This window comes from Pseudopipra pipra, chromosome 12 (assembly GCF_036250125.1).
Source record: "Pseudopipra pipra isolate bDixPip1 chromosome 12, bDixPip1.hap1, whole genome shotgun sequence".
Taxonomy (NCBI): domain Eukaryota; kingdom Metazoa; phylum Chordata; class Aves; order Passeriformes; family Pipridae; genus Pseudopipra; species Pseudopipra pipra.
In genome coordinates this window covers 5,254,387-5,280,371 of record NC_087560.1, presented here as the reverse complement: position 1 = coordinate 5,280,371, position 25,985 = coordinate 5,254,387, and the positions used below count along the sequence as shown (strand labels likewise).

The 25,985-nt window shown below is 46.8% G+C and overlaps 1 protein-coding gene across 5 annotated transcripts in view; it reads left to right on the top strand.

Moving 5' to 3' along the window:
- The window catches only part of ARIH1 (ariadne RBR E3 ubiquitin protein ligase 1), a 50,588-nt gene extending 24,846 nt beyond the window's left edge, over positions 1-25,742 (top strand). Inside the window, exons 3-15 of one of the 5 annotated variants that reach the window (XM_064668581.1) lie at positions 3,033-3,177; positions 7,222-7,314; positions 7,678-7,733; positions 11,303-11,369; positions 12,069-12,175; positions 12,684-12,726; positions 14,229-14,300; positions 16,113-16,241; positions 20,870-21,000; positions 21,099-21,156; positions 21,926-22,186; positions 22,649-22,761; positions 25,555-25,742. In XM_064668581.1, coding sequence (XP_064524651.1) covers positions 3,033-3,177; positions 7,222-7,314; positions 7,678-7,733; positions 11,303-11,369; positions 12,069-12,175; positions 12,684-12,726; positions 14,229-14,300; positions 16,113-16,241; positions 20,870-21,000; positions 21,099-21,156; positions 21,926-22,186; positions 22,649-22,761; positions 25,555-25,639 — 1,360 coding nt within the window. In that variant the 3' untranslated portion in view covers positions 25,640-25,742. Of the gene's footprint in view, positions 1-3,032; positions 3,178-7,221; positions 7,315-7,677; positions 7,734-11,302; positions 11,370-12,068; positions 12,176-12,683; positions 12,727-14,228; positions 14,301-16,109; positions 16,242-20,869; positions 21,001-21,098; positions 21,157-21,925; positions 22,187-22,648; positions 22,762-25,554 lie in introns of all 5 variants that reach the window. The other 4 variants (XM_064668580.1, XM_064668582.1, XM_064668583.1 and 1 more) reach the window with 4 other exon arrangements.
- Positions 25,743-25,985: the final 243 nt, after the last annotated feature.

Genomic DNA, 25,985 nt, shown 5'->3' with positions numbered 1-25,985 from the left:
TCTCCAGGTATCTGGTGCTTTCCTTGGGGCAGAAAAGTGCTTTACACTATTCAACAGAGGCTGAACAGGTGAAAAATGGTGTATGGCAGGAGTTTAGATGTGGAGATATCTTTTACTGTGAGTGTTCTGATGCTCTGACACTCACAAATGCTCTTTCACGGAAGTAAATATCCCAAAGTGTGTACTAGAAGCATTTTTTTTGCAGTGAAAAGGCTTTTTATCTTTGATATTCCCGTGGATAGGATTTGATTATGTCTAGAAAACAGCGATTAGGCAGTTACAGACAGCAGGAGGAAATTCTGAGAAGATAAAGGAGCTGACAGCTTGATCCCTCTGCCAAAAAGACTTGAGACTGTTATGGATTTGGTCTTGGTAAGCAGAAGGACTTGAAAATAATTCACTGGTTTGTCCATGAATTTTAAAATAGCAGAAACCCCAACTTAGTGATGAAGAGAATGCATTTTGAAGAATTAACATAACAAATCCTCATGTATCAGAAGAGCTGGATTTACTCAGTATCTGCATTGTGAAGGGAGAGCAGGGCAGAGGATTTAAAAGGCTGTTAAAGGTGCTGTGCTTCTCCCTAGGATGAAAATAAGGATGAAGGTAGAAAGAACCAACCCTTTAACAGAGGGAACTTGAGGAGAAATCAAAATCCTTGGAGATCCTAGATGGAACCTGTTAGTAAATCCCTTATCAGTTAATTTTGGGATGAATGTTGGGGTTAATTAATTTGCTTGGCACAAATCTGTTCGGAGGCATTTGGTTCAGAGGAGGATCCAGGGAAAAATCCAGACAGCTGGGAGGATCCCAGGAATGGCAGTGGTACAAAGTGTCATGGTAGGTCCCATCAACACAGAGATGGAAAAGAATCTGGGGTTTCCAGTGGAGATTAAAATGGAGCCGCTGACACGGAGGAGCTCTGGAGAAAGGTAGACATGGTTTGGGGTGCACTGGGTGAGATCTGCAGGAGAAAGACAGGTGACATTGTAGGAATTGTGGTCAGATCTTGACTGGGATTGCATTAGTTTTGGCTCCTTGGGCTCAAGGAGGTTGAATGGAAACAGAAGTTGGTGGTTGAGAAGGTTTGCTGGGCCAGGGAAGGGGAGGAATGTCAGTGAGGAGCTCATCTGCTGTGGCAGGGAAGGGTTAGAGCTGCTGCCTGGGAATCCTTGGAGCAAAGAGCATGGGAGGGGCAAAGGGAGATCTGCCTGCACGGATGGTCTGTGGTGATCCTGGAGCAAGTGGGAAAAAGGGATGGTGATTGGAATTAGGATTTGTTCCTAAGCACTGAAGGAACTGGCACAGTCTTTCCACCGAGCCCTTGGTGTGTTTGCATAAGGAGTGGTGGAGCAGCTGGAGAGCTTTATTCCAGAGTGTCCATTGGAGTTGTGTGTTTTCAGGGAGATCCAGGTTTTCTTCTGCCTTTCCTAGGGTTGTTGTGGCCCAGTGACAGCACGATTTTGAGTCTGAGACACCACGTGCAAATAGTTGTGGAAATTACTTGCTCAGGAAGAGAATGCATGAAAAGAAAACAGGATGGGGAAGGAGGAATACTTTCCATAGGTATTCAGAAGGTGTGAGTAATTCCAGATGAAAAAAGTCAAGTTCCTGACATGGATATTCAGGACCAGCCCTCCATTACAAATACCTCTGGTATTTCCATAAGCATTTAGCTGGCCATGAGTGCCAGGATTCAAGGGGCATCATTTGTCTTCAAAACATTTCCTTGCAAACCTTGCAAAGCCCCCAGCTGTGTCTGTTCTCCCCAAATGGAGCATGTCCTGCACTGGTCCTGCTGCCTGGAAGAGCAGTTGGAAGTTGAAGCAGTCGGAAACCTTTTGTGGAGTTAATATTTATCCACGACTCTTAATAAACAAATACACCCTGTCATGGGACTGCACTGAATTTACATGCTAAAATTTTCTAAATATACGGTTTTATATATCTATATTTAAATATAATATATAGATTTCTGAGTATAATCCTCAAGGCAAACACAATAACTTGGTTGAGTTAAATCCCTTGAGCTAACGCTGAAGAACAGCAGCAAAGCCTCGTGGATGCTGCGATGCCAGAACTCACCACTTCCTCCCAAATTCAGTGTCCTGAAATTTAAGATCTAAAATATGTGAACTGCATCGAGAAACATATGAAACAGCAGGAAAATTAATATCTTTGAATTGTAAGTCAGGTCTTGTTGGTGGGTAGTGCTGTGAGGGAGCTGGGGAATGACTGACTGGGTTTGACTGAGGGATGTGTGTGCAGGTGATGGAGCTGGTTCATTGTCTGATTTAATGAGTTCCTTGCAGCTGCTGCAGCTGGAGAAAGATGTGAAAGATCCAGGGAAGAGGCTGAGCTGCCTAACAACAATTCTTTCCAATCTGGTCCTCCTCCCCAGGTTGAGGAGCTTTTTATAAGCCTTTAAAGCAAACCAGTATCTTTTCCCTTAAGGGAATAGGAAGTAGAAAGAAAGTGGTCTTTTCTCTCCCCCCCAACCAATTTTGCATCCTCTTTTCCACAAGGTGTCTAATCTTTGGAAGCATTGTAAACCTGAAATTGTATTTTTTAGGAGGTTGTTAAAATACCTCAGGTTGACTGGAGACAAAAGATACTCAAATGGCTGATGATTAGAATATTAGGAAAAATGGAAGGCTTAAACTGGAAAGAGAATTGAATTTGGAGCCCTCAAACCTGTGCTTTAGGATGGACTACAAAGTAGGATGTTCTTGCTCTAGTTTTCCTGTCCTGGAGTTATAATGCAAAGCAATCACTGGGGGAGAATCATGAATTACTTGAAATGCAGCTGAAGAATTGAAGGTACTTGAATTTCAGGACTGTGCAATTCAAATGAGATGGAGGTGATGGAGTTGTCCAGTACCCACCTCTGTGGTGTGTTAATGAAGAGTTTGTTAGAAGTAGCGGGTGTGCAGGGTTGGAAATACTAAAAGCAACTTTTAACTCCCAGATAGAATGGAAAAATGACTTACAGAGGAGGGAGTGAAATTTTCATTCTCTCTTGTGTCGTGCAGGTACTTTGATGGCAACTTGGAGAAGCTCTTTGCAGAGTGTCATGTAATTAATCCAAGTAAAAAATCTCGGACACGCCAGATGAACACGAGGTCATCAGCCCAGGATATGTCCTGTCAGATCTGCTATCTGAACTACCCAAACTCGGTGAGTACCTGACCAGCAACTCCCCAAATTTCCCATCTGAAGCTTAACTTTATTCTGCAGAAAGCCTGTGAAGGTGCTGGGGCCTGGGCAGCCGTGTAGGAAAGCTCAGAAAAAAGCAAGCAGGTGATTTTTGGCAAGTTCAGATACCAGCTGAGATGTGCAAATAAATGGTACATGAAAGAAAAAATATGTGGAAAGCACGATGGGCAAAGGGATTTACTTTAAAATAGAGTGACAGGGCAGGAAAGAGCTTTTAAAAGTGGTAAATAATGATATAAAATAGTCAGACTGGAAAGTCTGGAGTAAAACTGAGCAGAAGTAAAATGTGGCTCTCTGGATCTTCTTGTGTTTGTACAACACCCTCTCAGGGGGAGGAGATGAGGGTGGCAGTGCCTGCTGGGGCTCTGGGTCAGCCTCCTGCTTTGTGTTAGTGGGTGATGGTGGGGCTTCTTTTTGTGGCTGTTGACAAAATGGAAGCATTCCCATACTTTAATAACACATCCAGGCTCTGCTGTGATTTCCCAGGGGCAGAACATACTGGTGGGAGATCCCAGGAGAAAAGGAGATGAGTGGAAGGGCTCAAACAGGAAGGTTCATCCGTGGCTTTGCCAAAAGGCAGGATGACACAGTGAGGAATTGTTCCTTGGTTGGAACCTGCCATTGCTGGGGGAGCTGTTCTGCCCCTCCAAAACACCCTAAACCACGTGCCTGACCTTTCCAGACAAAAGGCTTCACTCTGCTCTGGGTGGGATGGGAACCACCATGAGTTTGGGGCTCATGAGCAGCCTGGGGGTGAAGCCCCCTGGTTGCTCTGGATCAGGCAGAGCTGAGCAAAGCCCAATTTCAGGCCTCACGTTCTCAGCCTTAAAGGTCACTGTTGCTCTTGAGTCAGGAACCACAAGGCTTCGTGTGTCTCCTCTTAAGCCTTGTGTGCACTGACCTGCCTTTTGGAGAGTAGCTGGAAAGGTGAGTTGGTGCTTGCCTTGTATAAAAAGATGCTTTGAAAACAAAGACCAGCTTGAGAAATTTGTTTGTCCCTCTACCTTATGCTAAAATCCTGCTTAAACACTGCAGGCTTTCCATGTTAAGTAATAAGGAAATAAATGTGATTTTAGGCTATGCAACATTTTAAATGAAAATAGGAGGAGGGCTGAGGGAGAAAAATGGGAGGAGACATCAAATGGGCCTTGTGGAAACTTCAAATTTAGATGTCATGTTCTTAATATATTATTCTCCCCTTTTAAATGTAGTTGCTGTGCTGGCTGGAGGTACAACTCAGAGCTGACAGGCCTTTCCTCTTGCTGGGGGTACATGTGCTGCCTGGGAAGCAGCTCTCTGGCTCCTGACAGCAACTACACAAAGCACACTAATACTTTTGAGCTTGTAGCTCAAATAAAATGTTAAAAATAGTAGTGGCCCAGTTGTTAGAAGAGCAGATTTTTAGCTGGACCAGTGAGAAGTGGCAGGTGAGCAGGGTTGTCTCTGATGTTGGTGTTAAGTCAAGACACATCAGAGGGGAACCTCTGTTTCTTTGCCACACATAAAAGTTGGAGCCTGTAGGAAAAGGCTGTAGTGTCTGTGTCTAAAAGGTGACTGAAATCTGTTTTGAAGCTGTTTTAGTGGATGTGAATTACAAATTCTAGGATTATGTTTATGTTCAGTGCCTAACCTAAACTCGACTTTGAAAATCCTCTTGCAATGCTAATTTTTTTTTCCACATAAAATCTGTAATTTTTTTTTTCCTGAGTTCCCCTTTCAGCCCATGGAAAGCTGAGAGTTTGGAGTTGTTAAGAAGTTTTGCAGTGTACAGTCATTGCAGGAAAGTCAGAGTCTTGAATATTCCCCCTCTCGTGGGGTCATTGCAGGTGGTATTTGTCTACAGGGTGTCTGTAGCTCCAGTCATCTCCAAAGAACTCTGGGCTGAGGTTTTGGGAAGCAAAACGAGGCATTGGATGCTCTCACCCTGCAAGTTTGAAAACTTCAGGGAGATATTTTACCCACTCTGTGTCCCCAGCAAGCAGTGCTGAGTCCCAGCAGTTGTTTTGGGTGAAACCCTTTCTGGTAAGACAGGAATGAGAAGGTCATGGCTTTGCCTCTCTCCTCTCTTGCATCCCACCCTCAGGTTCCTTGGAGGGCCAGGCTGCAGGGTGGGGATGTTTTTGGGAACACCCTGCTGTTGTCCAGACTGTGGGTGATGAGCACACATGGGGTGACACCAGGGCTGCCTCAGGAGCCACTGCTCCCCTTGCACTCGGGGTTTTATGTCACCCCTTTTGCTTGGCTCCCTTGACAGCTGCTGTCAGCTGAGCCAAAAATAATTGGGAACTCCCTCAAAGTAAAGAAAAGAGTCAAGAGATACTCTGAATTCCTTGCAGCCCGGGAGGAAGTGTGGTGGCTGCCTTTCTGTGGGCATTTAGCAAACCTTTTCCCTGCCTGAAGTAATCAGAACAAGCCTTAAATGAAGCTGTTTTGTGTTCTGTGGTGGTTCCTCGTGTGTGCCTGCTGCAGGAGTGCTGGGTTCATTAAGGGGTGATCCCCTTGTCTGTGCTTGCTTCTCATCACATGTGGAGAAGCCTCAATTCTGGGAAAAGTCAGTGCTGTCTTTGGGATGGTTGCATGCTGTGGCATCCCAAAAGTTACAGCTGTTGGTACTTGTCAGTGATAATCCTGCAGCTCCAGGGGATGTCACCTGGGCACAGCAGCATCTGTGGAGCATCAGGTCCCTCGTTAGCTGGCTCAGGGAAGGTTCAGGAATTGGAAGGTCTCTTTTTTCAGCCTGGTGTACCTGGCACCACGCAGGTGTTGGCCTCCTCTCTGATTTTTTTGTTGGTTTTGTTGGGGTGGTTGTCTGTGTTTGAGGTGCTCAGCTCACTTCAGTGACTGCTCAGGTCAGACTGATCTGTGTTGCTGCTCACAGGTTCCAGCCTGTGCTGGTGGCAGGAGCCAGACCAGTGTGAATCACAGCCTGGGAGCCCGTGGGAAGGAGGTGCTGACAGGCACCTTCCCTCAGCAAAACCCAGCTGATACACCCGTGTGGGAGGGACAAAATAAATCTGTGATGGTCAAGGAGGCGGTTTGGGAAGAATATTTTCTTAAAATGGACTCCCCTTTCCTCAGTTACCACCATCCTGCTGCTGTTTCGGGCTGTTCTGCAGAGGATTCCGGGTCCTTTCCTCTGTGGAGTTTCCTGCAGGTTGATGGTATCTCAGGGTGGAGTTCTGGTTTTATCTCACTGGCTGAGAAGATGATGGTTTGAAAAGCTAAGCCAGCAAATATTACCTTATAGTGGTACAAGTGAAGTGTTTTAAATACAGTTTTCCTTGCCCCTGGCTCTGGGTATAAAATAACTTTAAGCTGACCGAAGTACCTTAATTCCAGTGTTTCCTCAGCAGTGTTTGCTTCTCCACCCCTTGTGTAACCACTCAGTCCCAGATGGAATCTTGATACACACTGTGCAGATGATGCAGACAAGGATGGAGTTGTCCTTGTTGCTGTCTGTGACAGCTGATCATTATTGAATTTTATTTAGCAGTTTACACCTGCCAATTAGGATCCGTAGTGTCTTCATCTGATGAGCATCTGGATTTCAGGGGGAAGTTTCCTAAGGAGGTCTTGGATTTTGGGCAGCACCCACATGTGTCAAGTGGAAAAAAAAAATGAGGAATGAAGACTGTATAATAATCCTGTCACTGTGACCTGTTTAGTGTTGCATTTATTTGACTGATTTCCAGAGTCAAACAGGAGAGAGCTCTGTGTACACTCCTAAAAAACAAGGATAAATTGAAATAGGCAAGCAGGATGGAAACATGGGCCACACCTTTCCTTACTGCTGGGGTTGGGGATTAGAGCCTGGCTTTGGAAGCATGACTAAAGCTGCCTGGGCAATGTTCTGTAGTGGTGATGATGCAAAATAAATAGTGTTTCAAGTTTGGTGTGGGGGTGAGAGATGTGATGGGTGAACTGCACAGTACTAAGGAGATTGAAATTATGGAGTGAATCCATGTGATAAAATGATCCAATGCCTGGTGTTCTCTGTCATTGCAGTACTTTACTGGCCTAGAGTGTGGACACAAGTTCTGTATGCAGTGCTGGAGTGAATATTTAACTACCAAAATAATGGAGGAAGGCATGGGACAGGTAAAATGTCAACTTACCTCGTGGCTTATTTCTGGAAATTCTGGGTGTTGGAGAGGAGGAGGAAAGAAAAGGGAGAGTCTTCCCTAGCAAAGTTTAAAAAATCCAGAAGAGCAACCCAGAGAAAATCCAGCCCCCAAAGGTTTGGGGGCCGTAGCCTCTGCCACAGGTGGATCTGGAGGGAACTCCATGGGGTTGGTGTAGGTGGGGGGAGGAATCTTGCACAGGGCCACACCTGGGATGTGTTGGGAGAGCTAAAGCACTCTGATTGCTATGGATTGTGGTGAAGTCTGTTGCCTTGGAATTCTCTGTGAAGCAAAAATAGGATAAACACTGTTCCTCCCATGCCCTTTTTGTGTTTTTCAGACCATTTCATGCCCTGCCCATGGCTGTGATATCTTAGTGGATGACAATACAGTTATGTGAGTACGCTCAGTTCCTACCTCTTGGCTTTCCTCTCTTTGCATTTTGTTACTCATGTGCTGTTAAGATGTATTCAAATGCTGGTAACAGATTGCACCCAGGCTTTCAGACAGCAGAGAGCTCTGTCTTGGATGGTCTGTTTTGATATTGGGATGTCTCTTGACTCTGTGTGGCTCTGAAAAACCCACGTGGCAGCACTGGGAGAGGAAAGGCTCCCTGACCAGTTTGGTCATGAGAGCAGAATTTCCAAACCCAGTTTAACTGCTTTGTGCATTTTGTTTCCTTTGTTTCATGCAGGAATTTGGGCCTTCCTTCCCAGGCCAACCCACTGATTCCCCAAGTCCTGTAGCTGTAGGTGATGGGTGAGTCAGAGGACATGAGTTGTAGAGGCTAGGAAGCAAGGTACCCTCAAACACCAGATTTGGTTAAGCTGGTGTGTGAGCCTGTGTCACTGGAGTTATTAGGTTATCCAGCTGTAGGATGACTGCTCACATGTGGTGGAGCAGTGAATTCCATGAGCTTCCTTCTCTTTTATATTGGAGGAGGTTATTGAATGAGTAATATCCTTCGTAATTCTGAACCTTCATTAAGTTCATTTTAATTCTTCTTGCTAAAAAGCATCTCAGTGGGGGTTTATTCTGTTACCTTATTCTTTCCTTCCTGAAGCCTGACTCACTCATTGATATTAATTTGCTGGGGTTTATTATCAGTTGCTTTCAGAGTAGTGATTTTTCCCAATCCCTCTGCAGTAGTGGCTCTCAGTTAGTCATGGAGTGTAGGCTGGATGGAAGTGGAAGGAGCTGAAGTGCTTTCCTGCCCTGTTGAGGGGCTGGTTTGTAGAGTTCAGTGTGTGGAAACTGAGCTGAAGTTGGCATATCTTGAGTAACTCGACTGAGATTTTTGTTTACCAGAGTTTGAACTTCAACTCGAGGTGTCGAACGCTCTCAGCAGGAAGTTTTTTGAGTATTTTCTTGATTGCAACAGTTGGAATGAGCTGTTCAAATAGTGCATATGAAGGAGAGTGGCTGAAATCACTGGAGGCCGTGGTGGCAGCAGCAAGGAAAGGATAGGAGAAGAGGAGAGCAGTGCCATGGGATTCCCCCTTGCCTGGAGGTGGCAGAGACAGGAGGCCTGGGATAGGGAAATGGCTCTGGGTGCTGAAGCAACCAAGGTCTCTTTGTCTAAAAAACACTATAAACATTTTCTAGAGGTAACAATCCACCTTTCCCTGATCTTACCTGGATTTCAGGGGGAGGAAGGTGCTCATGCTTCCTTTAAAAGCCAAGGTGGACAACTGGCAGTCTTAGGAAATAGCATGAATAAAAATGTAAGGAATCCCAATTGGAATCAGCATCCATTTCTGTGTCCTTAGTTATTCTCTTTTTAGGTCTTTTCCTTCTTACAAAGTCTCCAGCTTTCCAAGCTACAGAAACCCAGGATTAACATGCCATGTGTAGGGACATCAGTCTTCATCCATCAGAACACCGACGGAGATGGGCCAAGTTGTTCCTTTGCTCCCTTCTCGGGACTTGCCCTCACCTCCAAGTTGGATTATCTCCATATGAGTCCAAACTTGGCAATTCAGGTGACTTTCCTGGATTTGTGAGTATTTGGCCAGCTCAGAATCCTCTTTCCTTGTTGAACTAGAGTGGGAAGGTTGAAGGGAGGGTCTCTTCCAGGACCTCCAGCCTGGCTGGGTGATCCGTGGCTATCCCTCACTCACCTTTGCTCGTGCCACTAGGAATTGCTTTCACCCCCTTGCCAAGTTGTTAACTGCATTAATGAGCAAGGTAGGCTGCCCTCATTTCTGCCCTGGTTGACTCTGCAATCAGCCCACTCAGTGGGAATGGATGGATTTTGGGTTCCTGTTTGGAAGTCATAGGGAGTTCTGCTTCACTTCTAATTTATGGTCTGATAAAGGATTGTTCCCATCTTTGGATGAGGTTTTGAGTTTGTGTAGTTCCAAACTAAGCTCAAAGTTAAAGGCTGCTTTTTCAAGAGTTTGTTGTTCCCACCTGGCTTTTTTGGTGAAGTTGCTTCTTTTTGAGCTTTGCTCACAGAGGAATGTACCCCAAAATAGGATTTCTGGGCACTGGGCAGGGATTTCATCTTTTAATTTGTCTAGTTTCCTTCATGATTTGGCAAAAGACAGTCATATTCCAGGCAAAGTTCTTGAAAGTCTTGACCTGAGTGGTGCTGTAGGACCTAGAGCAGGTGAGGTTGTTGATGTGGGGCAATCAAAGCATTTTGATAAGCAAAAAACCAATGGATTGTGTGCTCCTTGTGCTCTGCTTAGTCATGGCAGGACTATTCATTTAAATTCCAGTTCCTGATATATTCTGATAACATAATAAATTTTTGAAGTGACATTTACTATGTCTACAAGCCCAAGTATGGGGTAAAAAAGTGAAATTTATAATTTGTATGAAATTAAAATGTGGGTTTTTCTATTTTTCACGACGTTGAACTCCAGAATCGCGGGCTTGCCATGGACACAGGGCCGAAGAGATGCTTTGTCTGCTGATTTGTTTTATTTTAGCCCTGGGAACTGAGCTGCCACGTGCTGTGTTTTATGTAATAACCAGCGTGTGGTTTGGTGAGGAGCTCCCCAGGCTGCCCAGGGCTGGGATTTATGCAACATCCCTAACGAGCACTGGCAGGATAACATGCAGGAGTACCCTTGGGTTGGGCTGCACCTGGAATGGATAACCCAGTAATTCCAGTGTTTATGGCCTGTAGAAGGCTTGTGTTCCACAGGAGGATTTAAACCAGAAACACCACAAAGGGCGTATTAGTCCAGCTTTGTATTCAGATATGGGGAAGACACTTCAGTCGTATCTAAAAGACATTTATAAAGGTGCTCAGCTATCCATAATTCAAGTATTTTGGATGTATTTAGACTGGGCAGTCTGCAAATGCCACCTGGGTTGGTGTGCCCAGAAGACAAGTGGTCTTAAAGGGTTCCCATCAGCCTGCTTTTCCTCTCCCCCTTCCAATTGGGAATTAAAGTCCATGTCTGGACTTACAGTCCACATTGTGTATACCCTCAGTGGTGTTGAATTCAAATCAACTTTGTTTTTACAGTAAATAGATTAAAACACCAATAAATTTTTCACCTGGAGCCGTGGCATTCCAGTGAAAGCCAGCTAACTGGAGGTTTCCCAAAGTTATGAACCACACAGCGGTTGTTCCGGAGCTGTTTAAAGGGATTTACCACAAAATGTGCATGTTTTATGTAAATGAACTGTTTATATTATTTGCTTTGTTTCTTGGGCTCTTCAGGAAAGTATTTTAAAAATAAAAATCCTCACAGCAAGAGGTTCAGTTCTTTTGAAATGCATGAGCTTTCTGTTTTTGAAGCTTATATATATATATATATTAAATACAGTGCATGTAGTTTTCATAATAATAAGTGATCTAACAAGTGAGTGGAGATCAGTAAGTACAAAAGGTAACTGCAAATGTAGAAGGATGAATCAAACCCATTTCTGTGTGTCTTAACTTATTGGATATGTATGGAAAAAATGAGTTTTCTACTACAATTTTTCTGTTTTTTCTGTTCCCACAGGCGTCTGATCACAGATTCCAAGGTTAAATTAAAGTACCAGCATCTAATAACCAATAGTTTTGTAGAGGTGAGTTTTTATTTGAAATTTTTAATGATTTCTAGGGTGGTTCTGTCTTGCATATGTACCAAACCAGAGACTTGAGGCTATTTTATAACGGCAGAGCAGGTTTTTTTGCATAATCTCTAATCAAGTGTGACTACAGAGATTGTTTTGTAGCCCTTTGGGTTACAGGGGTAGTTGTAGGAAAAGATTAAAAAACCTTTATGACAAAAGACCTAGAGATGAAGAGAATGCAAGAGCTGTTGTTTAATATACAGGTTCTGAGGAGCACTTAATATTTACAGTTCTTCAGTGTTCCCTGAGATACTTGAGGCTGAAAACCAGGAAACACGGCCCTGAAAGAGAACACACCTTAAACATTTGCCATTTGAAGTAAAGCTGCAAAACTGTTTTTGGCAAAAGCAAAAATAAAACGTGGAGAAAGCAAAATAAATGTGGAGAAAGCAAAATAAACGTGGAGAAAGGTGCTTTGGAAGGCTTTCCATTATCCCAGCTGTGTGTGTTCAGATTCACTGTTGAGCTCAGGATGGGAAGTTACTGGGCTCAAGTTTGAAGCCACTGCCCTTTGTTTGAAGTGATGTTTGTGGTGGGTTTGGGTTTCATCTTTTCAAATGGTTGAAGCCATGGCAAAGGGGGGTGCAGGGCAGGAGGTGTCCTTGTGCACATCCCTGTCCCATCCTGGGGGTTTTGTGCTCTGTCCTGCAGTGTAATCGACTGTTAAAGTGGTGTCCTGCCCCCGACTGCCACCACGTCGTCAAAGTCCAATATCCTGACGCCAAACCCGTGCGCTGCAAATGTGGGCGTCAGTTCTGGTAAGAACAGCCAGGAAAAGACCTTGGTGCTGCTCTGTACTTACTGCCTTGAAAGTGTGATAGTGGGTATATATGGAATGCCAGACTGGTTTGGGTTGGAAAGGGACCTGAAAGGTGATCCAATCCCACCCTGTGCCATGGGCAGGGACACCTTCCACTAGACCAGATTGCTCCAAGCCCTGTCCATCCTGGCCTTGGACACTTCCAGGGATGGGGCAGCCACAGCTTCTCTGGGCAGCCTGTGCCAGGGCCTCCCCACCCTCACAGGGAAGGATTTCTCCCCAGTATCCCATCTAACCCTGTTTTCTGTCAGTTTGAAGCTATTCCCCCCCCTTGTCCTATGCTGTTTTGAGGGATTTAATGCTGGAGGGCAGTGTAGGCTTAGATATTTCCTTAGGACTGGCTCTGGTCTCTCATTAGAACAACTCAGAAGAAAACTTCCCCTGTTTAATTAAAAGTACAATTACCTGCCCTGTTTGCTTACTTTCCCCCTTTCTTTCCCTCACAGCTTTAACTGCGGTGAAAACTGGCATGATCCTGTTAAATGCAAGGTGAGCACATCAAAGTTCTTTTCTAAATGTATGACTTGGAAGTTTAAAGTCAGTTTGTGTGCAGGACTTAGAAATGAAGCCCAAGCTTGGCCTGTCATAGAATATCCTGAGTTGGAAGGGACCCACAAGGATCCTTGAGTCCAACTCTTGTTCCCATCAGGAAGCAGAGTAGCTCAGCTGTTTATGACCACAGGGGCAAAGAACCACTTAAATCATACTGGGGGCCTTTCCTGCCATGCTGAGAGCCTCAGAGTTGGACCTTGTGAAGGAAAGGTGCCTCAGCCAGGTGGGAAATGTGTGGAGGAGGAGGAGGAGGCTGTTCCACCTGTGACCCTCTGCAGAGGGAGGAATATGCTTTTTGGACAAGGAGCATTCCTGTACGAGGTGTTTCTGTCGGTGTTTGCTGCTTTGTCAGGCGTGTGATCTGTTGTACCGAAGGAATTAGTTTGGTCCTGGACCTGCTGCAGTGCCCTGAGCTGTAGAACTGTTTGTGGAGCTGTCAGAAACTGTAACCAAGCCTGGGATGCTGTGGCCTGTGCAGAGCTCAGGGACAGATGTGTTCCATGCCTTGGGGACAGAGCACTTTGCCTTCCTAGGAACACAAAACCTGCCCTGGGAGAGAGGAGGGGAACCCCAGCAAAGGTTCAGCAGGATTTAGTTGCTCTTTCCAGGCTGGATGTGGTCAGGTTGTTATCTAGCAGATGCAAGCAGTGTTTTGCTTTTGTGACTTTGATAAAGCCATGTTCTCACTAAGGTTTAAAAAAGAAATGAGCATGAGGCGAGCATTGCAAGCCTGAGATAAAACCTGGCTGATGTGAAGCTTGGCATCACAGAGGGTCTGACAGCAGTTTTGGCACATCACTGTTAAGAGACTGGTTTGGCTTGGAAGGGACCTGAAAGGTGATCCAATCCCACTCCTCTGCCATAGGCATGGACAGCTTCCACTGGGTATTCCAAGCCCCATCCAACCTGGCTTTGGATGCTTCCAGGGATAGGGCGGCCACAGCTTCTCTGGGCAACCTGTGCCAGGGCCTTACCACCCTCACAGGGAAGAATTCCTTCCCAATATCCCATCTAACCCTGCCCTCTGTCACTTTGAATCCATTCCCCCTTGTCCTGTCACTCCAGGCCCTTCAGAATAGTCTCTCTCCATCTTTCTTGTCACCTCCCTTCAGGTCCTGGAAGGCCACAATTAGGTCACCTCGGAACCCAAATGTCCTTACTATTTCAGAGTCCACCATGAAGTTTGTGTTGATTCAACTGGAGAACAGCAATGAGTTTGCAGAAGTGTTTGTGAGGGTGCTTGTGCTTGCTGGATCAGGACGGTGCTGCAGGAACTGTCTGCACCTAAATTAGCTGCTGTTTGCACAGTTTCCCAGCACTTACCCCCCCTATTCCCATGTGGTTGTGTGTACCTTTCCTTAATGCAAGCAGGTGCCTTGGGAACATTTCCAGTTCCTCTATTTAGACTTAACTCTGTTCTTTCACCATTTTTCTGACAGTGGTTAAAGAAATGGATTAAGAAGTGTGATGATGACAGTGAAACTTCTAATTGGATTGCAGCCAACACAAAGGTGAGGGGGTTTCTCATGTTTTATATATAGATTTTTATATAGATATATCAAGCAAATTCCTCTGCACTAGGATTTTTTTTCTCTTCCATGCTAAGAGCAAGCCTTAAAATGTACAGTACACTGAAGTGCTCTTGTTTGAAGAGCAAACAGGTGAGTTCCTTCAGGTTCAGTGGCGTTTGCTCTCGGAAGAAAGAGTTAATTGGAGAGCCAAAGCTTGAGATTTAGGTGTTTGGGCTCCTGTCTGGCACCAGTGGCTTCCCTAAGCAAGCCTGTGCCTCGCTCCATGTGTGCAACATGTTCCCACCACCCGTGCTGGGTTTGCTGGGATCACTTACATCTGCCTCTGAATCCCAGGGGTTGGCCTCCGGAGTGGTTCATTTCCTCTGGGCAGCATTCCAGGTCTGGACTGGCAGAACAGCTGGTTGAGATTTTATTATGTAAATGTCTTCATCCTAGTTAGCCCAACTTTTGCCTGAAACTTCAGGGTTTGATAATTTTGGGATGAATAAAAGCCAGGGTTGGCGTGGTGGCAAGGAAACAAAAGCAGCAGATGCCCTGGGGGGTGAGGATCAAGCCCGGGGCTCCTGGCTGGAGCCTGAGGGTGGAGGAAGGTGGGGAGGGAGTGAGGAAATGGCTGCTTTGTTTTCTTAGCTCTGTTGTGTAACTGGTTAATGGCATTGTTTGCAGCAGCCTCGCTGCTTTCTGGGGCTGCCTGCCTGGTTTTCATTGAACTGGAATGTTGCATTATGGTGAAAGAGAAACACCCATCCTGCAGTTAGAATCAGGCTGGAATTGGGCAGTGTCCCGTGGGCTGAGGGCTGTGTGTCCCTGCTTGGAGCCTGCACATTGACAACAAAGGGAATTTGCCTTTGTTTGAGTGTGTCCTATCATGGCTCGAGAACTGAACTAGATTTGATCAGAGTTTGTTGGTCTTCAGGTCCTGTTCCTGTTAAACCTGAGGAAGAGCAGCCAATAGCTTGGAAGAGGCTGAGTGTAAGCACTGCTAGCCTTGGGTATCAAATATTTGGGACATTGGAACAGTCACAGCCATATTTTGCCTGTCAAAGCCCTCAGGATCTGTTGCTGCCCCTCAGGGGGAGGATCTTGGGGTTTCCCATCCTGTACCTGACCCTGCCTTGGGAATAATAAGATTTTTTGGGAGGGCAACACCCATCAGGAGGGTGGCATCTGGCACCAGCCCAGCTTCTCCGTTAGTTCCTGGAGTCTGGTGTGAGCAGCAGAGCTGTTGTCCTTGAACAGCACTGTCCAAGCTACTTCCTCTAAGATCTTCCAAGACACTCCTATGTGGAAATACTTTGGAGTGCAGGCTGCAACAGGGAGGAAAAGCCAACTGTCCTGGAGTCTTGTGGTATCCATATCCATTGAATTAGCTGAAGGACAGTGTGACAGTTCTTCTCTCTGAACTGCCACTGGATTTGGTTGAGGGGAAAGTTGGCAGGGAGAGTAACCCACCCCTTGTGCTGATCTCTGCCTTCTGTGGGCAGCAGGGTGGGGAAGGTGGGAATCTCACCCTCTGGCTGCTGGGACATGTGCCATGGGGGCTTCAGAGCCCCTGGAGAACTGGATGGGCCCAGAGTCCCCCAGCCAGCACCTCCTCCCGCCGCAGTTCCTGCCGGGCCTTGGCCAGAGCAACGGAGAAACCCAAGGGCGTGTCTGAGAGGAGCACAGTTCCTCCTGGAACCAAGGAAAAGCCTGTCCTGCTGTAGCATGAGTGATAGGCTGGGATGGGAATTGCACAGTTGGAGCACGCATCCATCCGTCCTTTCTCTCTCTCTGTACTTTTCCTAGCAGGAAAACAGGGCAGTCATGCTCGTCGAGGCAGGTCTTGTGCCTGCACAGCTGTTGGCTTCAGGGACTGAGAGTCAGAGCCCAAAGTCTGCGTTGAATTTCTTCATTTTGAAGAACGTAGAAAGGAATCAGGTACCATCAGATGCAAAAATCCCCATTTTCAGTGGGAAAAACTCTCCAAGCGTTTCAGTTGTGACTACGGGCTCCGCTGCTGTTTCTTGCTTTTGGAAAGGGCTTTCTGGAGCCATCCAGGCATGAGGCTGAGCTACAGCCCTGTCCCATGTGGGCTCCAGTCAGGAAAGGACACTTCCTGTTGTACCAAGATGAAGGTGTAAGAGACAAATACCAATCCTCTGGAATGTGGGCTTGAAATCTGGCTAATCCTCTGCAACCGGAGAATGTGAGATACATTTGTTCCGGCTTGTCCTGGGGGACGGAATGGGAAAGGAAAATTAGGCAATTGTTGTGTTAGAGAATAGAAAAGTGAAACCCAGCTGAATTGGGTTCTGTTCCCAAACTGGAATGATGTGATGCATTTTTGGATGAATTATGTAGAATGGTCTGAATGAAAAACGAGGAGATTTGAGTAGCGAGTTCTGTGGTTTCCGATATAATTTTTTTATCCTTTTGCATTCATTTACTTGCACTTAGGAGACCTAAATTCCTTCTACTTCTACAAAAGATACAGCCCTTGCAGCAGTGTGCTGGAGTAGATGGCTTTTTTCTTAAACTAAGCTACTTTCACATGAGTTCAGCTTAACTAAATTAATTTAAAGTTGAGATAAGGCAATACAAGTTCTTTATCAAGCCTGTAGTTCTCAGTCTTCTTGAAGAACAGGGGTTGAATAATCCAAGGATTTGCACATTTCTTTCTTTTCCAGTTTGTTGAACAAAGTTGGTTCTTCGGGAGTTCCTTTCTTGAGTTAAACTGGCAGGTTTCAGATATTTGGGAATAAAGAAACCACAGAGATCCATGACTTCTGTTAAGTGGACATTCAGAGGAGTGCAAACTATAGAAAACTTGGATTTGTGCATTTATTTTGGGCTCTGAAGGCGTATCAAGACTGGCTGAAAGTAGCCTAAAAGGAGGAGGGGAAACTGGTTTTAAACCTGAGTGTCAGCGATGTTAATCTCCTAAAGGAAGAAGAACAAAGACTAACGGTGCAGATCTTCACCCAAGGCACTGGGTTTTATTGGTGAAGTTAAATTGGTGTTAATGAAAGTTGTTCATCTGATACTAAAAATGCCCCAGCCTTGCTGCTCCTGGCTCCTGGCACATCCCACCGTCACCTTCCGGGCTAGACAGGGCTTGAATGGCTGATGTACAAACCAGGCTCATTTTCTTCCTCCAGAGAAACTCTTGGCCCTTTTCTCCTCTGAGCGAGATAAAATGGCACAAACCCAGTTCTCTCCCTTTTCAGGTCACTTTTTAATGTCTGAACACACGCTCCCTCTGTATTTTCTGGAAATCCTACACTTGTTCTGAGGCGTGGAAGCTCTGGCAGCACTCACAATCCTCCCCAGCACTGAACTGTGCTCCTTCGTTTCTCACCGTGCCGGGGTGTGAACAGCATCTTTCCAAAGGTGTCCAAGTGCCATCTTTTCCTCTCGGATGAGCTGGTGTTTCAAATATGTTTAAAAAAGCTTGGCTCTGTGACTCTAGGTGTTGTCAGGGTGTACTACTTTGTGCTAACCTTAATTAAGTTCAGCAGTTTTGGGTTTTGTTGAAAAGCATTAAGAAATCCTGTGGTGTTAGAGAATTCTTTCTCTTCAGGACGGGTTAGAGGTGATGGTGTTGCTGTGAACGTGGCTGGGAGGCTGATGGCCATCAGTGGGAGTTCTGGAGAGGACTAATCTCTTTCACCTGCCCTGAAATAAGAAATGTATTTCTATTTAGCCTCCTGTTTATAAAACAGCAGCTGAGGTTTACGGTGTTTTTTTTAGGACAGAATCAGGATTGTTCTCCTTTGCCAGGTTTGCCCAGACTTTTGTTTCCAAGCACAGCATGAAATTGTTTGGGTGGAACAATGTAAATGAGGTCACTTCTGTGTCCTGGTATGACTGATAATGTGCAGAATACTCTGCAGGTTTAGTAACTTGATTTGCTGGCTGTTATGTTGTTGTGTAGCCGTAATTCTCAAGAAGATCTTCCTTCCCTATCCTCCTTAATCTATAAATCTCTCCCACTTGTTGTGTTGGTGGCTTGAGTAGCTACGATTTTTTTTTTCTACTGGTGTTGAGCATTTCTTTAGTATGTGCATTTCATGGCTTTAATTTTTAATCATGTTCAACTTCTACACTTTTACACAGCTTTGTGGGTCTGTACTGTGTCACCTCTCTTACTTGTGCTTTGCTTGACAGGAGCTTGGAAAGGATGGCATTCCCTGTGAGAAAAGGGCTATAATTAGATCACAGAATCATGGAGTGGTTTGGGTTGGAAGGGAACTTGAAGCCCATCTTGTTCCACCCCCTGCCATGGGCAGGGACACCTTCCACTAGACCAGTTTGCTCCAAGCCCTGTCCAACCTGACCTTCAACACCTGCAGGGATGGGGCAGCCACAGCTTCTCTGGGCAACCTGTGCCAGGGCCTCCCCAACCTCACAGGGAAGAATTCCTTCCCAGTATCCCATCTAACCCTGCCCTCTGGCAGTGGGAAGCCATTCCCCCTTGATCTGTCCCTCCAGGCCCTTGTCCCAAGTCCCTCTCCAGCTCTTGGAGCTCCTTTAAGGACTGGAAGGGTCTTTTTGTCCTAGTTTGCATCCCAGAGCTTGAAGCCCTGAGCACTAAGGACACCCTGGAAAGCTTGGTCCCACCTCAAAGCCAGAGGGCAGAACTTCTGTGCTCCTGATTGAGCCTCGCTGGGAGTGAGGTGGCCCCACACCCTGGTGGTGTGGCCGTGCCCCATGGCACCTCTCTAGCTTGGCAGGTCATCTGGGAACCGTTCCTCCCTGTGTTCCAGCTGTGGGATTTTGCTGAGCAGGAGGGATCACAGCAGCTGTCTGGATGAGCCATGTCTCCCACCGCGGACGTCAGATGGCACCTCGTCAGATGGGATGTGCCTGGAAGAGCTGCACAGCTCTGCGACCACCGTCTGCTCTGTGCCCTGGGGCCATCGTGGTGTGATGAGGGCAGTGCCACTGTCTGTACCTGTTAGCCACAGGCACCTTGGCTGAGCAGCATATGGAGCAGGGATCCTCTCAGCCGGGAAGGATATTGTTGGGATAAACCTGAATCTGAGTCTTGACTTGTTGGTGCAGGATTGGTAGAGGGAAGAGGGCTGCCTGCAAAAGGAAAATAGGTGCTGCACTGGGTGCTCTGATCAAAGGAGATGGTATTTTGACTGTGAAGTTCACAGAACTGCAGTGACTAATTGGGAAAAAGCTTTCCTGGCTGAGTATCCATCCTGTGGAGGGTCCTAGGGGACAGCTCGGTGTTGTGCCCCCAAGAGGACCAGCACAGGAGCTACTGTGCTTCACTTAGTTTGTAGTACAGTTACTCTGTAGGACAAACACAGATGACCAGGAGGAGGCAGACCTGGAAAAAAACCCTTTATGTGCTTGGTTGCTGCTTGAACCCTTTGGTTCGGTGTGTAAATTCTCCTGTCCCAGACAATAGGAACAGGCAAACTCTGTGGAAAAGCAGTAATAGTTGGGACACTCAGAGTGGGTGAACAGGAACCTCTTGGATTGTGTCCTGTGTAAAAACAGCAGTTCTTGAGTGATTGTGTGAGTTGGTTTCTCCCTTTACTGAGAGTTTCTCTGAACACCAGCATAGGAACTGGTTGCTCTGATCAGCAAAGATGTGCTCCAAGCTGGGGAGGGGGTTTTGCAAGCTTCTGACCCAAAAGCTGCAGCTGAATTTATAGGTGTGTGTATTACCTGTTTGGATATATTTGTTACTGCCTTGTAGTTCAAAACTGGCTTCTGCAAAAACTCCATGAAGGCTGGTGTGGTTGTGGGATGAGTTGATCTGGCCTAAATTGGTTTTATTGTTTGTGTTTTTTTCCTCTGCATTTGCTGCTTTCTTGATTTGTTGATTTCTAAGCTCATCGAGACTGTGATATTGGTGTTATAAAAAATCCCAAACTATTCCCCAGATATTTCCCAGTGCACTGCTGCTCTTTGAGATCCTCACATTTGTCAAAGGCCTCTCACCCGAAAGGGAAACCCCGTGTGAGCTTTTGTGGAAAAGTCTTCAGTGAGGTGACACATGAAGGGGAAAAAAGGGACCTGATGGGAAACGCGGAAAACACCTCAGGAGGAGAAGTGTCTTTTTAGCTGACAGCAGGTTCTTTGAAGCACACTAGATTCTTGCTGCATGTTTTCAGATCCTTTCTGGATGGCATTTTACAGCTGCAGGTGTCTCGGATCGGTAACAGCGTGATACCAGCTCAGTCTGAGCGTGGCGTGGACCAGACACTCGGTGGTGAGGAAAGCCAGACGCTTCCCTGGGCTGTTCCAGACCACTGCTGCTGCTGGGATTTTTGGGGAAGGTCATGAAGTGACCCATCCAGTGTACCACTGTGAGAGCAGCAAAGATAAAAATGTGTTATTCCTTATTTTTGCTATCTAGCTGCTCCAGTTTTGGAAGTATTTTAAGGCCTGACTCGGAAGAGGATCTTGATGTTCAAAGGGAAGAATTAAATCATGTATTTCACTTGATGTGCTCTCTCTTGCTGCCATGGAAACCCTTCCAAGTTGCCAGGCTGTTGTGGGTCCCGTGCTTGCCCTGCTAATGGTGCTCTCTGTCCTGTGGACAGGAATGCCCGAAATGCCACGTCACCATCGAGAAGGACGGGGGCTGCAACCACATGGTCTGTCGGAACCAGAACTGCAAGGCGGAGTTCTGCTGGGTGTGTCTGGGCCCCTGGGAGCCCCACGGATCTGCCTGGTGAGTTCGGGAGCGTGCCTTGCTGGAGGGCGAGGAGGTCGTGGTGCCACCGGCATGGATTTGGACTGAAATCTGTGGAATCGGTGTCCCCGTTACAGGTACAACTGTAATCGCTACAATGAGGATGATGCAAAGGCAGCAAGGGATGCACAGGAGGTGAGTCCATAACCTTTGGTGATGAGGGAGATCACCAGCCCTGTGGTTGTGCTTTCTGTAAACCTACACAGCTGCTCTGGAGAAATTCATGGATTTGGGCACAAATCTAAGGGACAGTTAAGTCTTTCAGTGTTAAGATAGGGATGGCTTTGCTGGTATGTGCTACCTCTGTACATCCACAACACACAAGTTGAACCATGCCCGTGGTGTTATTTTTTTACAGCTGGTCTGTCAGTGTGAAGAAAATAAGATTAATGAGAGTGTATTGAGTCATCTTGGTTCTCTTGCACTGTTTAGCACACGGTGTCTTTCCCTGCTCTATAATCAACCTAAGGTTGCCCTCTTAACATGAGCACAGTAATTGTTTAATTAGAATTCTTCATTAGCAAAAAAAAAAAAAAAAAAAAAAGATAAAATCGTCTTCTCACTGTTTGTCATGACTCTGGAAGCATCTGAGTGGCTGAAACACAAACGTGATCAGGCTTTAGCAGTGTGACTGTAATTACTTCCAAGGTTAGGAGTGAGGATGTCAGAGCTGTGCTAGGAAGTCCCCTGTGCCAGCGAGACAGGGGCTGGGCTGTCACCTCCAGTGTCGGGGTCAGCGGGGCCGCACGAATTCGTCTGGTCAACGTGTGAGGAAAGGAAACTCCTTGGGAAAGGAAGGCCAATGTGCGGGTCAGGAAGAGCCTGGTGAAGGGTTTACTTCTCTTGCAGCCATTACTTTGTTTTAACTATTTGTTTTCTTTCTCCCTAATGGGAATTAACACAGCGATCCCGAGCAGCCCTGCAGAGGTACCTGTTCTACTGCAACCGCTACATGAACCACATGCAGAGCCTGCGCTTCGAGCACAAGCTCTACGCTCAGGTGAAGCAGAAGATGGAGGAGATGCAGCAGCACAACATGTCGTGGATCGAGGTGCAGTTCCTGAAGAAAGCAGTCGACGTCCTCTGCCAGTGTCGTGCCACACTCATGTACACTTACGTCTTTGCCTTCTACCTCAAAAAGAATAATCAGTCCATTATCTTTGAGGTAGGAGAAAATGGGGTTGTCGGGGATTCAGATTGCAAAGCTAAGGAAATAGGGATTTAATGCTTGCAGACCTCTTGGCCCCATTTTTACCAATTTGAGTCTGTGTTAATATTCTCTGGAATAGAATATTGTGTAGGGCTGTCTGATGGAGGAATCACAGAACCACAAAGCTGTGGCTGCCCCATCCCTGGAAGTGTCCAAGGCCAGGTTGGACAGAGCTTGGAGCAGCCTGGTCTAATGGAAGTTGTCCTTGCCCATGGGTGAAATGAGATGAGCTTTAAGCTCCCTTCCAACACATGTAATTCTGTGATTTGTGATATCTAATCCCACTTTTTGTTTTGGTACTGTTCAGTTGTGCTGAAGGAAAAATATTATATATTTTATATATAAATAAATATAAATATAAATATATATATGTATATTTAGCCCCCCCCCAATACTATTTTTATTTTGTCTTTGCAGAATAACCAAGCAGACTTAGAGAATGCTACAGAGGTGCTTTCTGGGTACCTGGAGCGAGATATATCCCAAGATTCGCTGCAAGACATAAAGCAGAAAGTACAGGATAAGTACAGGTTTGTGTTGGGATACTCCTCTCTCTCAAAGTTGCCTGAGTATTGCCATCCCCTGTGACAGGCAGTGGCCTGAGCACTTGCCAAGATACAGTTTTCTCCAGAGCCACATCCCTGGGAAGCTGTTTGCTGTTGGCCTTGTGCCATCCGTTGGGATCAGCAACCAGTCCCTGGGCATCTGGGAGCAGCAGCAGCAGCAGGAGCCTGCCCAGCCCCTGGATCCTCATGGAGAAGCCTCACACAGAGGCTGGCAGTGTGTTTTTGTGCCCCTGCTGGGACCAGCTCCCGGGGGAGGTGACAGCCTGGGGAGAGGCTCCCAGCTCTGCCTTCCATCTGCTCCATGGAGGAGCTGGAAGATCCAACCCTGGGATGGAAAAAATCCTGTGACCAGAAGCAATGGCTGTTCGTGCACTGCTGTTCCTGCACAGAAGGAGCATGTGGGAATGGCCAGGACCAGGGTGGGATTGCACAGCGAGGGCCAAAGAACAAGGAGTGACTTTGTTGTTCCAAACTGCCAGCTTTGGCCTGGGATGAGTTGCCAGCAGGGAGCAATCGGCTCTTTTAATCATCTGCAGGGGCCGTTTGTGCAAAATGGTGTAGGAGAGCTGTCCCTAAGGAAGAGGGAGGGAGCAGCCTGTCCAGCTGAGGAGGGGAGCAGGGGACTGGGGGCCAGGTGACACAGATGCCAGGGCTTTGTGCAGTCCCTGGGGAATCACTTCTGCACAGTGGAAAAGTACAAAGCTGAAAATGCGGATGAGTCACAGGATTATGGCTTTCATTTCTGAGGCATTTTGCCAGAGTCACTGAATTTGTTATGCCTGGCTTAGGGGGAAGAAAAAATCCAAAGTAGGGTGAGTCGTGGTGACTAATGGACTGTGGGGAGTGGAAGGAGCTGTTAAGCTTTGGTGGGCCTGTGGCCCATCCTGCCCGAGTCATCCAGCCCCAGCTGTGCTGCCAGAGACTTACCTGACCTCCTCTTTGGAGGCATTTTGTAATTTACCCTTTAAGGCCACCATTAAGTTGGCATTTCAGATCAAGCTGCTTGTTCACTTCAGTCCTCTGAACCTGGATGCTCTTCTAGGGATGAAATTAAAACCTAATATAGCCTGGAAACAGTATCCCAAACCTGCCTTCACATTTCTGGGAAGAAAGTATTCATCTGTCAAGCCTGTGCAGGTCCTTCATTAACTAGTTCAGTCATGTCTTAATCATGTCCTGCACGGTGTTCTTTGATGCAAGACTGGGAGCAGGATGTCATCGAGGTGGGTTTAAAGAGCCCTGGGAAGCTGCAGGAACTGCCCTGTGGGCTGGTTTGGTTTCAGCTGTTTGGATCTCTTTGCTTGCAAAGACAGTTCTAGAAAACAGGATTAACACCCCTCCCTCCCCCCAGCAGGAAAATAACTAAAGTTGGGAAGGCAGAAATTGTGTGTGTTTGCCATCACATGCTCCCAAAAATCAATGGGACTTTGTATACGAGGGTTTATGTTGCAACAGCTGACAGCAGCAAGGAAAGCCAGGGCTGGTTTATTGGGGTAAATCTGTCAGTGTGAGCAGATACTGAGCGGTAGGTGAGGAATTCCTACCAGGTGTCAGGCTGTGTGTGATCAGGGATAGCTCCCTGCTGGGAGATTCCTCCTGAGGGATGTGTGACCACTGCCGAGCAATCCGGGTTCCCAGCAGCCAGAGCCCCTCGGATGCCATCCTGACCCAGGAACCTGCCTGGAAGCTGAACCACACAATTCCCAGCAGGAACTGCTCAGTTGGCTCCTGGGTTCCAGTTTCTCTCCTCAGAGCCTGGGTGCTGCCAGACCAGCCCCACAGCTGCCCTTGGGGCCTTGGGAACTCTCACTGAGACTTGATGTGTCCCCCACATCCCTAAAGGTGCTGCAGACTTTGGGATTGCTGCTGGAAGAGGTTGAATTCAGAAACACCTGTACTTATTTAGAATTTGTTCTTGGAACCTGAATTCTTTAAATGTTTCTCTGCTTTTTATCTTTTTAGTTGGCTGTGACATCCTTTGCTATGTTCTCTGATAACCCTTTTTCCTCAGTGTCAGTGATCCTGGTAGGACTGGGCCAGACTCTGGGATCAGTTTTATGTGCAGTTTTGTTTCAGTGAGTGTAGGTGGGAAGAGCCTGAGGGTGTGGTGTCCGTCTGAGAGCCGGGTGTAGGGATGTGAGGTGAACCCTGCTTTCCAGGCAGACGAGTAACCCTTTGGACTGCTTCCATCTCCCCTGGGAAATAAAACTGTGTCAGCATTCCTGAGGTTTTCATCATGGAGTGGTTTGGATGTAATGGACCTTGAGGACCATCCAGTTGACCCCCTGCTGTGGGCAGGGACACCTTCCACTAGACCAGGTTGCTCCAAGCCCCATCCAACCTGGCCTTCAGCATTTCCAGACAGCTTTTCCAAGCTAACTCCTGCATTTTTGTTGTCTTGATGGGGCTCAGAGCAGGCACCAGCCCACGTCTGAGGAGAGCTCGTCCCATTTCGGGTGTCCCCACAAACCACAGCCACTGCCTCCTTTTCCATTATTCCTGGAGGCTTCCCAGCTGTAGGGACTGTGGGGAAACTCCCGATTTACACACTGGTTTTCCAGTGAGGGACCTGGAGCTGAGTGACTGGAGTAACCAGAGTCTTAATTAGGGCTGTTAACGGGCTGCAAGTACAAAATCCCTCCTCGGGGGAGCTCCTCTTTGGGAAGGGAGGCGCGATGTAGGTTTGGATTTGTTGGGTCCCGGGGATGCTCCGTGATTCCTAACCCGCCTTTTCCACGCTGTCCCTCTTCCCTGCAGATACTGCGAGAGCCGACGGAGGGTTTTGTTGCAGCACGTGCATGAAGGCTACGAGAAGGACCTGTGGGAGTACATCGAGGACTGAGCCCGGCCCTGCAGGAACGAACTCTGAACCCTTTCCCATCTTAGAGTGCTCATGCAATTCCAATAAAACCCACCCAGGGCGCTGCTCCGCCTCTTACACCGCTGGTCTGTAGTACCGGGATTCTGTTTTGTTAACAGAAAAATTAAGTAAATTATATTGTAATAAAAAAAAAAAAAAAAGGTAGATAAACCATTGTACAACAGTATTCTAGGCGGCCAAGAGTGTGACAGACGCACTAAAAACCCTCCAACTTTAACTTGTAACGTAGCTTCATCCTCCAAGCCGACTCCTTTTTCTTTTCTCTCTTTCTTTTCCTGTGTGTAGTACAGATGAAATTTAAACCAGT